We start from the raw sequence: 15,318 nt of genomic DNA on the forward strand, positions 1-15,318 counted from the left end.
AATTTTTATAAATAAAAATTATAATGGTTTTAACATAAATTTGGGGATATTTAAAAATTATAAACATAAAATTAAAAGATTTATATTTTTAGCTAAATAAACTTTTATAATTTTTTCCTACTTTATTAATTCATGTTAAACAAATTTCTTGCTTTTGTTATATTTAGTTTAATTAAAAAAATATTTTTAAAAGAACCCATCTCTTTATTATTTCTTAATCTATCATTTCGAATTAATAACTGGCTTGTATTCTCTACATTACATAGTCATTTCCCGGTACGAGATGTTCAGCAAGTAAACCGTTTTTTGGTGGACTGGTTTTCTAGTACTAGAGTTGGTGAAACGAAAAGTAAATTTATGATTGTGGGTTTGTTCAAACCATCAGCGTGTTAGACCATAAACTACACTAGATGAATTTGGAAGTTGTCTCCTTTGTAGAGAAATTAAATACTGTTATGGAGCTTGTCAAGTTCTGCCTAATGGCCTTTTGGTTCTGTACCTCACAAATCACATACAAGTATTCTTTTTACGGCCCATTAATCTCGTTCATTTTCCCCAAAATCATAAAACTCGAGTTATTGTTTTCACTATTCACGAGAATTCTCCATTCATCTATAAATCTTTATCAACATGACAAATTACTCTCATTTCTCTCTTATTCAACTTTAACAATGTAACAAGATACATTCAACTTGTATTCGATCAAGGTTTTGAAAAATTTGTCAACACAATTTCATGTTCATGCTTTAAAATGGTTATGCCTGTTACCAGCCCCCCTCCCCCATAAGTCCGTGAAGCTCGTCATGTTTCACTACCCGTGAGTCATGACGTCCTTTCGGCAAGATATTGTTGTTTTTTACGGGTAGAACCCATACGAAAATATGCCAGTCATTTGGAAATCGGAATGCCCAAGCCGGCAACTAATGTACCCACTCATCTAGGGGTGGGATTTTGGCCCGAAAACCCGGAATCGGCCCACGACCGTCCAAATCCGAAGGGTCCGTTACCGTCCGATGTCCGAGTGTGCCCGTATCCGCCCGACCGAAAGAACTCAAGCGTACGGACGCGGACATAGGTCCTTGTTCGGTGATCTGACCGAGTCCGCCCGCTTATATAGTCCGCACGACCGAACTCGTCTGTTTATCAGACCCTTTATACCCTTCCGCCTATATGATTGGTTTTAAACCTTTAGATTTGTAAAGTTAACTACAACCATGAGAGTTCAAGAGTAAAAATATCTCACCAGTAGCCCTAGAATCCACAATACATCGATCCTAATCCATGAGAAATCTCAATGATTATCTTATAATTTTGTATTAATTTACTTTATCGAATTTGAAGGTGGGAGTTTAGAAAGTTGTATTTAGCTACTAAAAAATTTTAATTTCGAATAAAAAATTCTTTATTTGTTCATTAGTGACCGGTGTCCGCCCGACCGATACCCGGTTTGCCCGACTATCAAAACGGTCACGGACGGGCACTTTGTTGGAGAAAAATCTGAAATGTCCGTCCGTTTTGTCCGGATGTCCGAGTGGACACTTAAGACTTGTGCCCGTTCCGCTCGGACCGATTGAGTTAGTGTCCGTTTCCCGCCCGTCCGGACCGATTCCCACCCCTACACTCATTCGTGCCGAAACCCGACCCGTTTCTCACCCGACCCAGCAAACTTTTTAACCACTTGTGTTCTTTTTCACCGGACGACCAACTTCTCAGTCAATATTATCGCTTTCTTTCTCTCGTTTTCTTCTTCTTCTTCTTCGTCGTCTTCGCATAAGAGACTGACTGATGCGTCAATTCAATTACAAAGACTCCAAATAAATCGAAAACCTAGAAATTCTTGAGCAAATGAGCGAGAGATTTTTCGTTCATTTACCATTTCGATCTGTTAGTAATTTTTTCTGAAGAAATTTCAATTTGAAGATAACACAGATCGAAGAATAAGATTAACATAATGGCTCGGAATAGTAGATCTTCGTCATCATCTAATCGTTTGAGATGGTTAAATCCTTCGTATTATTTGAAGCGTCCGAAACGATTGGCTTTGCTTTTTATCGCCTTCGTTTGTGTTAGTTTCGTTGTTTGGGATCGTCAGACGCTCACTAGAGAACACGAGGTATCTCACTTTCGATCTCTCTCTCTGTATCTTTCTCTCTCTAGGAATGACAACTTTACTCAAAAAAGGAAGAAAAAAGCAATCTTTTCAAGCTATAAATTGATTTTCATTTTCTTCTTTGAGTTTTCATAATTTCTCTGGCATCTTTCTTTCCCTTATTAGGTTTGGTTGAAAAATATGAGTTTGATTGAATTGAGGGTTTTGGATGTGAAATTGGCATGTCTAGACAGATTTTTAGTTGGTTATGTCATCCTGAGTTTGCTTGTTATGCTCTTATACTTTCAGCTACTTGTGTCATTAAGTTCTGTAATATGTTCTATGTGCGAGGATAATCCCACATCCACAAATAATGTCAAGCGCTTGGCGCTCTGCTTGTCTGGCCACTGTCCATTGGTTTTGCGTTTGATGCCCACAAACTTAATGTTGTAATTGCATTATCATTTGGTATAACCTTCCATGACATTATGTGTTCGGAATAGTGCCTATACGAACCGAACAAAAGTATTTATGTTTAGTTGTTATGGTTATAGAAGTTCACATTGATTTTTTTTATTTTTTTTTTCAGGTAGAGATTATTAGGCTAAGGGAAGAACTAACACAGCTGAAGGAACAGGTATAAATAAGTGATAATACTTCTTTTTTTGTACATCCGATGATGGTTTCTTTGTTTTCTCGTGGATTGAGGCTTTTATAACATTCCTCTTCTTTACAGCTGCAAGATTTGAAATCAGGTGATGATTCTGGTGCTACTGACAAACTGAAAAAGAATATTCCTGATGATCCCCTTGATATTGAACGGAGAGAGAAAGTGAAAGAAGCTATGCTTCATGCCTGGACGTCTTATGAGAAGTACGCTTGGGGTCAAGACGAACTTCAGGTTTTTTTTTGTCTTCAAAGTTGAATCAATATCTTCATGACATGAGATACATCTTTAGATAATTAGATATGGATATTATGTGTTGGCTTACGGTTTCATAGCCTACTTTGGTAATTGCCTCTTTAGGGTCTCTGCTCCTTCAATTACTACCATAATTTGGAAGTCTAACAAGCTGCCACAGCTCAAGGGTCTTAAAATGCAAAGGACTTTGTTCTTTTGTATATCTAATGAACGCTTCCTCTAGTTTATAAATTATATTGAACATTTGAAGATCCCCCAGGACAAGTATTTAGTAAAATTTCTAGATGGTTTTACGGCCAAAGCATCTGTCTCTATTTTATTCCGGAATAGACAAGTATGTGCTCTAAAGGGCAACAACTGCTTAAAATTGTATTGATAATCCAATATGAGAATTTATGTTTTACCCGATTAAGAAAGGTTGCTGCATATTGAGTGTAAAAGCTACTTAAGGACCCTTTTGTTGTTAATGCTATTCTTCTATGATATGCTTTGGTGAAACTAACGTGGTGAACCATTTCCTTTCAGCCACAAACAAGGAATGGTGTCGATAGCTTTGGTGGTCTAGGAGCAACTATAGTGGATTCTCTGGATACATTGTTTATAATGGGTTTAGACAAACAATACCAGAAGGCCAAAGAGTAAGTTGCAGCATTTTGCACAAGTGTGTTTCACCTCAAATACATGAAAGGACATAATTTTATCTAGCTATGATCTTTAAGTTGAGATGTTCTTTCATATAGGTGGGTTGCAACCTCATTGGATTTCAACAAGGACTACGAGGCTAGCGTTTTTGAGACAACCATAAGGTTGCGTTATAAGGTTCAATCTTATTTTATTTTCTTTTTAGTTCTCTCTCTTGCAAAAACATATCATCTGATGGCTTATGACAGTAAGGGAGAGATAGGTACTTGTTTATATGTTGCTTCAGTTTACTCATTAGTCCTTTCCTCTGAACTTTCCAGAGTTGTTGGTGGGCTTCTTAGTGCATATGATCTCTCTGGGGACAAAGTTTTCCTAGAGAAGGCGAGGGATATTGCGGATAGGTTGTTGCCTGCATGGGATACACCTTCAGGAATCCCCTACAACAGTATTAACTTGGCACATGGCAATGCTCATAATCTTGGATGGACAGGGGTAGGCTATGATTTTCATTACTACAACTATATCTTTAAATCTTAGTTATTCCTATGAAATCAAAGATTCGAGACCACTGCCTTGGCATCTTTTAACTGCACTATCGAATATTATGTTTCAACTAGGTCTTATTTCGCATGCTTGTATTTCTTTGCTTGTTACCTTTGTAACATGGACACTAGTACTTGTATCAGTAGTCGATATCGTAGGACTTAGGAGGTATCGTGTACAGGCAACAAAGCAACCTAACAAACTCCAATCCTGCGCAGCGGCCATGGCGGCGCACATATTTTTCTACTGTAGTTATTAGGCCCTTTATTTTTCTTCACAGCTTCTTCACATTTGGATCAAATACAAAATTTGCATATTGAGAGTATTTACATGTTTGCATATTGGATATGAGTATCCATGGGCTGACAGAGAAAATTAAATGTAGTATCCATGTTATATAGCTTCTTAACAGTTATAAATTTGATATCTCAGTTTTTGAGATTATATACTCCAGTCCTGAACTTGGAATCATATCTTTTGCTGTTGGTTATTTCAGTGCTTGTAGGCTGGGTCACTGTGGTTTTGGTTATCTATAATCCTTTTAAAAAAAAAAGATGTTGTCTTCGAATCAGCTTCAATGTATTTATTTTGAATTAAAGCCATTCTAAATCCTCAATCACTATTGCTTGTGGAATCTAATAGTTGTAGCATTTTATAGCCTGAAAATGTTATAGAGCATGTAGTATGATCACTTGTGATGTCGTTTCAACAGCGTTTTCAATTAATCTAGATATAAATTACTTTCCTTTTTTTAACAAACTTGTTTTTTAGCATAAATGGATTGATTGCTCAACATTGTAATTCCTTTGAATTCTACATCTGTGTTCCTTCTAACATGCAGTTTTATGACACATTTCTCATTTAGCTGACACTTCACTGGTTCCTAGGGTTCAAGTATTTTGGCAGATTCTGGCACTGAGCAGCTTGAGTTCATTGCTTTATCTCAGAGGACTGGAGATCCCAAATACCAGCAAAAGGTATCCTCAAAAACGTTGAGCTGTTGCACTGAGGATCTTTTCAACATCTCACTTTGTTAGTCTAGTTTATGTTTTACCTAATTCTAAACCATAGTAAAATGTGGAGCCTGTCAACTTCCAAGAGCCTGTCACAATTGACAACAACTTTTCTCGATAAACTGTAGAATCTTTCTAACACCAATTGCTACTTGACAAACAGCTGCTCCTCTTATTGACTTTGAAGGTTTATATCGTGAATAGCTTTGAACTCACCACGTTCTATCTGCATTAAAATGGCCAGTCTTGTATATATGTTTGCTTTAAATCAGATTATCCATCTATTACTCGTTTTCACATTTTGTTTGAGACTTTTTCATATCATAATTGAAAGCTTGTGAATGATTTTGAAGCACTTTTAGATTATCCTCTACTCTTCCTTTGCTACTTTAGACTCTAGAAGTGATATCTTGAAGAAATACTTGTTGAAACCGAAAAATAAATAAATAAAAATTCCTTAAGAGATTTGGAATGCCTTGATTCCCTTTGTTTTGTTGAACAAGTTTCCTCGTTTTGTTAATTTGTATAACTTGGTTGAATGACTTGAATATTTATGTTACAGGCAGAAAATGTTATCACACAGTTGCAAAAGAACTTTCCAGCTGATGGTTTGCTTCCGATCTACATTAACCCTCAGACTGGAAGTTCATCGTACTCAACAATAACCTTTGGTGCGATGGGTGACAGGTAATAACATATTCTGACTTGGCTATGACCCATATAAACTTTTGTTTTTCAGGTTGATATTTTTTTTTATCTATATACACTTTGTTACTTTCGCTAGGAAATGAATTAGAGGAAAAAAATTTTGTGAGATACTATTAACTTAGAGTTTTGGTTTTTGACACTTACATAAAGCCATTCAACTGAACGATAACCTACGTCGCAACGGTTGGAGGTACTAGCATTTTTTTTGGGTGGATTCACAGTTCACACATGCAAGCTTTAATTGAGTTGGAGAGTTTTGAATATTTTTCTCCATATGTACTTCATTTCTTACTTACTAAAAAGGTTAGATAGATTATATGTGCTGCCAAATAAGCCACTAACATGAGGTTGCATCCTGACGCCTCATAATATATTAACTCCTGAGGATCGGAATGATGCCTGACAAGTGCATGTCCCTTTTAACTAAAGATTTTCTTTCTTATATAATTTCCACGGGTTGCACGTGTATCTGCACGTAAGCAGTTGTACTTATTTTGGTTGGCACCTGAAGTTCTATTACTGATCTATTGATTTATTCAATTGGAATTTGGTAACTTGGTATTTGCTATTGTGACATGTAGATTGATTAGTTTTTCTCTGTAGAAACTGTTGGTTATAAGTTAAAATACGACTAAGAAGCCACTTATCTGTGCGCTTAATCTTAATTAGAATTTCTATAGTTTCAAGTTCTCTAAAATGGACAGGGGCCAAGGGCACTGTCCCAAAATAACCATTGAGGAGCCACTCTATGGTAATGTACCATACATGTAGTGGAACATTCAGTTTAGTTGATGTTCATTATGGATCGTATCAATGGATGACTGTGTGATACTCGCTTTGCTTACATACATGATAGATTGCCACCAATTTTAATCTTAAAAAATGGGTCTTTTCTGGATTTTCTGCATTGTTATTATCTGTTTTTCCCTTATCAATGGATGACCGTGTGATACTCGCTTTGCTTACATACATGATAGATTGCCACCAATTTTAATCTTAAGAAATGCGTCTTTTCTAGACTTTCTGCATTGTTATTATCTGTTTTTCCCTTATCTCGGAGACCAGATATTTCTTGGCTTCGACTGTTTTTTTTTTCTGTTAATTTTATTTATTCTTTTACATCTTAAGAAATTAATCTTTTTTAGACTTTCTGCATAGTTTCTATCAGCTTTTCCCTTATCTTGGAGACCAGATATTTCTTAGCTTCTAATGTTTTTTTTCCTGTTAATTTCATTTATGTATTTATTTTACTTTTTTTGTTGATTGGTCCTTTCTGGCATTTTGATCTTGCTATGTATAGTGTACAGGAATACTCTTGTCTTTTATGAAAGTGGACCCAACTTTTGGTTATCTTATAGTGTTGTTGCTAAATTACGGATTTCTTGATTTTACAGTTTCTATGAATACTTACTCAAAGTGTGGGTACAGGGGAACAGAACAGAAGAAGTTAAGCGCTATAGGTGTGTGAATTCTCTTTTATCCCTTCTAACAATGTGGTCTTTTGCATAAATTATCTTTCTTTTTTTCTCCTTCGATTTTGATCGCTTACTAAAGATAAGAGTTCTGCTCCTACATATCTCTGTCCCAGCTTTCTCTTTCACCATGGTATTAATTAACTTATAAGACGGGTTTGAGCAATTTTACCATATGATGTTAATGAAAAAACATTCTGTTTCTGTTTAACTTTAGCACGATTTGGGTAAGATCAGGAACTGCACCTCTTTAACTGCTGGATTTCAGCTTATGTTCTCCCAAGACATTACAATCCTTAACCAGATACTGTACATTTAACTTGTTAGATGTTAAATGGTAGACACCACTTTGTTTAGCACTATTTTCGCTCGGTCAGGGTTTAGGATTTTGACTTGGGCTTCTGAGTTTCCTTTTTTCACTCTTTTATTTGTTTTATTATTATTTGTTAGTATTTCTCTCTTTCAATTTTATCCTTTTCTACTTGTACTCCCCCCATGGCCCCATCGCACTAGTTCTGTCTCACACTCTCACCCATTTAGCTCTCTTATTTATCTCTTGGCCCCTTAGTCTATGGCATCCATCAATATTTTAGTTCTAATGTGGGACCTCCATTATTGGGGAGTTTCCAGTTTGTTGTTTTATTTGAGCTGGACAGGAAGTTAATGATTAGAACATGTATGTCACTAGTGAGGTCTTAAATTTCATTTTATTCTTTTGTTGTTCTACTCGAGCAGGAGTCCATGATAGTTAATGCTAATAGTGGTATAAGCATTCCCAGGTTCCCATGACATACTTTTTAAATCTTGTGATTTTGTAAAACTGGATACTTTTGTCTGGTATTTTGAACTTTTCATCAACTTGAACGAAATGAATTCGAGTGGGCCCGCGAATTTCTTCCTGAGATTTATTGATGCTGAAATTCATGCCTTCTTTGCCAGGGAAATGTGGGACACATCAATGAAAGGTCTAGTGAGTTTGGTCCGTAAAACGACACCATCATCTTTCACTTACATCTGTGAGAAAAATGGAGATTCACTAAATGATAAGGTAGATTGCGAATACTGAAAAAGGTCCATCTTATAGGGATTATTCATTATGGTGCTTTGAACTGCTTTGTTTCTTAAATGTGCAGATGGACGAATTAGCATGCTTTGCTCCAGGAATGCTTGCTTTAGGATCATCTGGTCACTCCCCTACAGACAACAAGAAATATCTAACACTAGCAGAAGAGGTAACACTCAGGGTTCTGTTTAAAATATTTGGCTCTGAGGTTCTCAACTAATTATGCTTGTTATGTATGATTGCTTTTAGAACACTAGCATTTCCCTTACAACCTTTTGTTTCATCGTCATTTAGAGATGTTCAACATTTGTATGAGAAACAGTTTTACAGTTTGCATATTCCTTGTAACATGGTTAGGCCTCTAAAACCCGTGGTGGTGTGTGGCCCACTGGGTGTTTCCTTCATCTATCCAAATTATAATTTAGGTTCTGTATGTTGTCATACACCAGATTTCACTCGCAATCATCCTGCGCCTCGCGGTTGAATATATAATTTGGGTATAAATTGCTTATCTACTGAACCATTTAATAGTATATTTTTAATTACATAAAGATGCCATTTGTAATAGATGAAGATGTTACCAAAATATAGTAAAACAAATGAGTACTCCCTCAAGTGGTATTCGTCAAAGAAAAAATTTATGCCATTGATTAACCAAATGAGTGTTCCTGTGACTTTTTTCCACATCTAAGAAAGAATGACGAAAATGTTGGGTTGTAGTCCAAATCTTGTTACCGTTTATGCCATCTATATCCTGAGATGGATGGAGTAATTTTTCAGTCTCTTTTGCTCCTCAAATCTCTCGAATGCTATACCCCCCATTTTCCTTCTAGTTCCACTTAAATCTCTATCTTCAGTCTAGTTATATATTTTTGTAACAAAAACAATCTACCCTGAGATACTATGCATCACATCCATATCTTGATGCACGCTTGACTGTGCGAGTGGCTCTTTTGGATAACTCTCTTTTACTTCTTTTGCTCGTCTGGTTTATGTTTTTTTACTCACCTAACACTTCATTTGTGCTCCTTCCTCTCCAACGTGGATTATGTAGTTGGCTTGGACTTGTTATAATTTTTACCAATCGACGCCAACAAAGTTGGCTGGAGAGAACTACTACTTTCATCCTGGACAGGTTTTTTACGCCTCCAAGTTTCCTTTTTTGTTTAATTTTTTCTGGATCAGTGACCACAAAATCTTTTTCTGCTTCTTTTAATTAGTTATATATGAAAACAAACTTGCAGGATTTGAGTGTGGGTACATCATGGAATATATTGAGGCCAGAGACTGTTGAATCTCTCTTTTATCTGTGGCGTCTCACAGGGAACAAGACATACCAGGAATGGGGTTGGAACATATTCCAAGCATTTGAAAAGAACTCACGTACAGAGTCGGGATACGTTGGGTTGAGGGATGTAAGCACTTCTTTTTAACTTATTGGTCACGATGTCATTTCTTTCAAGTTTATGGTTTTTAGATATGTTGGTTGGTGAAACTGTCATTTCACCGTGGGCTGAACATCATATAGTCACAAACTATCCACATCCATTTAGTCACTGTGTACCTTGTAAACATGTGACTAGGTTCCATCAATAAATGTGAGAACCATTTGAGCTATATAATAACCTAACCTTTACACCATGAGTGGTCCAATCTATGAGAATACTGTACATTGTGCCACCTTTCACTAGGCACTTGGGACCACAAGCAACTCGTAAGTCTGATGGGGCTCGACTGCAGCGGGACCCAATACTATAACTCTCCCTTGGTCCTAGTTGTGGTGCGAAACAACGAGTTTAATGTTATCCAATCGTGATACAGTCAGAGGACTCGGTCAGTTAACTTGCGTGTAGCATTTTTCAGAGCCGAGCTTGCACAGACTTTTTTACTCACTGTTTATTGCAATAGACTCGAATATTTCCTTGATTTGTCTTGTTTAACGGTTGGGATTACGGTCTTAGTGGAATATTATCCGGTTCATGAACCCAACGGTATTTAAGAGACCAAGTGGTCCATTTCACTTTCCTGTCACTCGAATATTTTTCCTTGCTACTAGTCAAACATCAACGAAGTAGATTAGGTTCTCATAGAAGCTTACATTCTGTGAGCTTCTCATTGAACACTTGTTAGCGATGTTGATCCTGACATTGTTTTTATGTTCTCAGGTTAACAGTGGTGATAAAGACAACAAGATGCAAACCTTCTTCCTGGCTGAGACACTCAAGTACCTTTACCTCCTTTTCTCACCACCATCAGTCATCTCTTTAGATGAATGGGTATTCAACACAGAAGCTCATCCACTGAAAATCGTCACTCGGCATGATAACCCAGAAAAATCAGGTGGATCAGATGTACAACAGAAGCCACCATCAAGATTCCGTGGCAGAAAGGAAGGGCGATTAGGCCGCGAGTAAGATCATGTTTTACTCAGATTATGGGTCCTAACTTTTTCTTTTCGTTTTTCTTCTCTCATCCCCACCAAAGTTTAGAACAGCATTCGATCCCTGTAACTCGATTTAGAGTCTTACCTAAATCAGCTTCCACACAAAAATATTTATATATGCTTCTTAGTAGAGGACGGCTGCAGTAGTGAAATTTCAAAATTTCTCGCTTCAAGCTGCTTATCCCATTCAGTTCCGAAATGCCACGGATTTTATGTATTATATAGTTAATCACTGCAGGTCAAATTTTTTTTCTCTGAATTTAAGGTGGGGGGGGACTCTTCTGTTGCTTATTTTTGTCGAAATACTACACACTCTTCATATGCAGATGGATCTTTGTATGTTAGAACTTGAGTTACTAGTTCTGAATTAACAGAAACCTTTCAGGAACAGTGAAAGGTGTTACGGTAGAATGTCATTTACGCCTTAGTCGCCTTAATGTCTTCGATAATTATTTATGCCTCTTGATTGTGCTAGATCTATGTTGCTCTGTGCTCCTGGATATGGCGCAGCCCGAGGCCACTTAATTGGGCTGAGCCTATGCAAGTTTGGGCCACTTGCACGATTGACGTTCATCTTGGGTCAGCAAAATGATCTTATGTAACTCTCTTCGACATAATTCTCAAGTGTTTCGGGGTAGCCCGACTATGTCTTAAACCATTAGTATGTGTTAGAAAGGAAGAGTGTCAAACAGTGAAAAAAAAGATAGCCTTGTATAGGTGTTTGGTCTTAAAAATGCTACGAGATTGGAAACAAATGTTTGCAAATCAAGCGTACTTTTGCAGAAACGAACGAGTGTGGATTAAACCAGTTTCTTTGGAAGAGTTCAATTTGGCAAAAAGCTGTTGGCATGCCTTGCAAAAAATATGTTCACGAAATTGATCGAGAGTGGATAAAGTTATGAACAGAATCTTTGTGAAGGTTGTAGAAATGGGAGTGTGATAAAGTTATGAACAGAATCTTTGTGAAGGTTGTAGAAATGGGAGTGTATGAATCGTGTTCCTAATGAAACAACTAATGTAGATGAAGCAAAGATATTCGGGAGATGAATATGGAGATGAGCATATCTTCACGAATAGAATACAAACCAATCTTGAATATATTGGAAGATGAAGGTTTGATGAGTATACTATGAGCGAAGATAGAAAAAATGACCTTAAATGCCATTATGCAAATACAAATAGTTTTTATGGGAGATTAGAGCGTCAATTTTTTGCTAATATTAAATTTAACTGCCTTTACTTTATAAACGAATAACTTATTAACTAATCCTCCATCACTTTTTGGTGTAGTGGTTGGTCAACTGTTCTGCAAAATGGAAGTGTAAATTCAAGATTTGTTAAACTTCCATATAAATGTTATCTAGTTTGTGGTTGGTCAACTGCTCAGCAAAATGGAAGTGTAAATTCAAGATTTGTTAAAGTTTGATATAAATAGAGTCATCTTATGGTGTGTTTGGATGGTGGAATCATGAATCCGCGGATTCATGAGTCCCTGGGATTCATGATTCCACGGATTCATGAATCCTAGTAATATTTTTTGGCTTGTTTGGCAACTAAGAATCCTATGATTTATTATTATTTGAGTATTTTTAAAAGTCTTTAGAAAAAATATGATTTTTGAAAAAAAATAATGATTTTGTAGAAAGAAATATTTTTTTATTGATTTTAAGTTTGAAATTTAGGTTCATTAATCCAAAATCCTAGCAAATCTTAGGGGGTAATGTGGGATTTTGGTCCAATACAATTTTTGGAATTAGGAATCCTTGAGATTCAAGAGTCCTAGGATTCTTGGTAGCCAATCAGACCAAGGATTCATGATTCCTACCAAATTCCACTTTTGATAGGAATCCTACTTAGGAATCCTGCAACAAAACACACCATTAGTTTGGTTTTAGGCAATTTTGTCATGTGTTCGAGTCATTGAGTGTAAGGAATGGGTATGAAAATGAGGTGGTCTAGATTTGACTTACTTGCTGTTCCTCAACCACGTCTAACCTGACACAATCACAGTAAACATACGTGGCATTTGTTGAGTGGCTAAAATTATAATAGGAGTCTTTTGTTAGGCTACGTGGAACATTAATGGCTAAAGGTTGAGGTGGTCTAGATTCTATGGTCATTGCCTCACTTCACAAAAGATTGATGTATGGGAATTGGAAACAACACGATTCCTCCCTCTTAACTTTATAAGGTAGACATTTAAAAACATACACAAAGCAGCCAAATGGTTCTACACTCACCATAATTTTATTGTTTTAGGTTTTCTACAAGTAACTTCATCTTGTTTAATGGGTAATCTCTATTATATGATTTTACATGCACAAAAAATATCTTCAATTTATTTTCTATTTGTAATTACATTCATCTCACTTTGCTCAAACTTACATCTTGCCTATTCGCCACATGGTCATAGTTAAAACCATTACTCTATTGAGATAGAAAATGCCCTAATTACATGCATTTGGATTCTGACATAGTTGTATACAAATTAACAATATAATACAAATTCTGGATTCAGAAATGATTTTGTCACGTGTTCAGAATTTTGAAACTGATTTCTAAGAGTTATTAAGGTTATTTTTTCTAAATATAGACGCTCTCTTAATGATACCAAGCATGAGTTTGACATTATTGCACAAAAAGTGTAAATGATTGTTCTACTAATTCCACACATGTAAGATGCACCCGTTTGATGCCCTATTTGATGATGTAAATAATACCTAGGCATAACTTGCACTTTGTACGAAAAGACGCCATAGGTATTATTATGTAGGTAATCATATACCCTTAACAAAAAAAAAATGTAGGTAATCATATACTGCAAAGTTTTTTTTTTGTTGAAAGCATATATTGCAAAGATGGTGCATTATTTGCATCCAAATTATTCAACTTCTTTTTTAAAATTATACATGTCATCTTTTTTAAAAGAAAATATATATTCTTGTCTCACTCTCGAGACCTAGAAATGGTTACTAAAGTCAAAGATAATTAACATTATAAACATCTTGTTAGTGGATGGAGTCGGTGAGTGGAACAAACATTAGATTAAGTGTTGTTTTATTATATTATATAGATTATGTATTACTCTCTAGTCATCCATCATGTAAATGTTCAAAAGATAGATTAACAAATAACACTATAGTCTATACTCTATAGTATGCTATTAACCGTTAACGTATATGGTTTTTTTAGTAGTCGTTGAAGATGTGTCTTAGAATAAATTGACATTAGTGGGAAGTTTTAGTATAATAATGCCCTCTCTGAAAGTTGGAGCAAACTTTTTCTTAGTGAACCCTTTTCAAACTGTAAGTCCAAAAATATGGAGACAAAGAGTAGTACAAGCCACCTAAACCCAATGTTTGAGTGGTTAATAAGAGATTTTGATTTTAGTGGTAATGGGGATGCTTCTTTTCTTAAACATTCAAGTTATTAGCTTGACCCACATCAAAAGTACACCATAAGATTTTTGACACGCAAAATAGGGACCCATCAAGTTTATGGTTGATATCAAATGAAATTTTTTCTCTCTCTTTAAGACAAACTTGATCATTTGTGACCAATTCTTTTTCTTCTTTACCAAACACTATGATCACTTCAATCTATTTTCTTTCTTTCTTTTATAGGTACATGTTGACTTGTTGTATACACACAAAATTACTTACTTATCTTAAAATTAAAGCTTAAACCTAAAGCTTCTCACCTTTTCCCAATTGAAATTCATAACATTTACTTCAAACTTAAGTACTAAGCTTCAAAGACCATGTGTAAATAAAGAAAAACAAAATAAAATGTCAATAGCAAAGATAAAGAACTACTCCAATATTTAGAGTGGAAATCGTGTCACAAATAAAACTATACATGTATTATATGTTGAGTCAATAGGCAAAGTATCAAAGCAATTGATGTCAACACTTGGTCGTAGGCCAGTAATTTAATTGGACTTTAGACCTATTTATCTCAAGTTAGCCACATAAGAAAGAGAATCTCAATTGAGACTCAACACATAAGCGAAATAGAGTTTTTTAAGTTTTGCATTGGAGATGCTCTAAGAACATCTCCAATGCAGCACTCAAACTCTAAATTTTAGAGTGCCACATAGGATTTTTTAGAATTTTTCTTTAAAATTCATCTCCAATGCAAAACTCAACATGAATCTTTAAGTGATGAGTCAAGATTTATTTTAGAGATCTTTAAGAGGACACTCTAAATTTAGAGTGTCCTCTTGAGATTCTCTAAGTGCCACATAAGCAAATCTATAAGTTTGAAATCAAAATATAGATTTTTAGAGTTTCTCTTGAGTGTTGCGTTGGAGAAGGTTTTGCAATAGAGTGTCTCTAAATGGCCAAAGAGGAAAGAGGTCATTTAGAGATCCATTTTTCACACTTGACACATAGGATTTTTAGAGTTTTTCTTGAGTCTTGCA

General features: G+C 35.6%; 1 protein-coding gene across 2 annotated transcripts; it reads left to right on the top strand.

Moving 5' to 3' along the window:
• Positions 1–1,491: 1,491 nt before the first annotated feature.
• LOC147564388 (mannosyl-oligosaccharide 1,2-alpha-mannosidase MNS1-like) lies at positions 1,492–11,303 on the top strand. 2 transcript variants are annotated; one of them, XM_086645590.1, is made up of 14 exons: positions 1,492–2,113; positions 2,679–2,726; positions 2,826–2,990; positions 3,537–3,649; positions 3,752–3,817; positions 3,974–4,145; positions 5,084–5,173; positions 5,772–5,896; positions 7,312–7,377; positions 8,329–8,437; positions 8,523–8,621; positions 9,507–9,587; positions 9,697–9,867; positions 10,618–11,303. In XM_086645590.1, exons 1-14 carry the CDS (start codon positions 1,952–1,954, stop codon positions 10,864–10,866), a joined length of 1,716 nt encoding a protein of 571 aa, XP_086501716.1. In that variant the 5' UTR covers positions 1,492–1,951; the 3' UTR covers positions 10,867–11,303. The 2 variants fall into 2 exon arrangements, with proteins under 2 accessions (XP_086501716.1, XP_086501707.1); XM_086645581.1 differs by having other exon boundaries at positions 1,696–2,113; positions 3,752–4,145.
• The last annotated feature ends 4,015 nt before the right edge of the window (positions 11,304–15,318 follow it).

The sequence above is a fragment of the Eschscholzia californica genome, unplaced genomic scaffold, assembly GCF_041429995.1.
Source record: "Eschscholzia californica isolate CP2 unplaced genomic scaffold, dmEscCali1.0.p SCAF_1, whole genome shotgun sequence".
Taxonomy (NCBI): domain Eukaryota; kingdom Viridiplantae; phylum Streptophyta; class Magnoliopsida; order Ranunculales; family Papaveraceae; genus Eschscholzia; species Eschscholzia californica.

Bases quoted from the DNA above. Each gene is read 5' to 3' on its own strand.
- LOC147564388 (XM_086645581.1), top strand. From the start codon at position 1,952: ATGGCTCGGAATAGTAGATCTTCGTCATCATCTAATCGTTTGAGATGG. The intron at 2,114-2,678 runs GTATCTCACTTT...TTTTTTTTTCAG, and splicing joins CGCTCACTAGAGAACACGAG to GTAGAGATTATTAGGCTAAG. The intron at 7,378-8,328 runs GTGTGTGAATTC...CTTCTTTGCCAG, and splicing joins GAAGAAGTTAAGCGCTATAG to GGAAATGTGGGACACATCAA.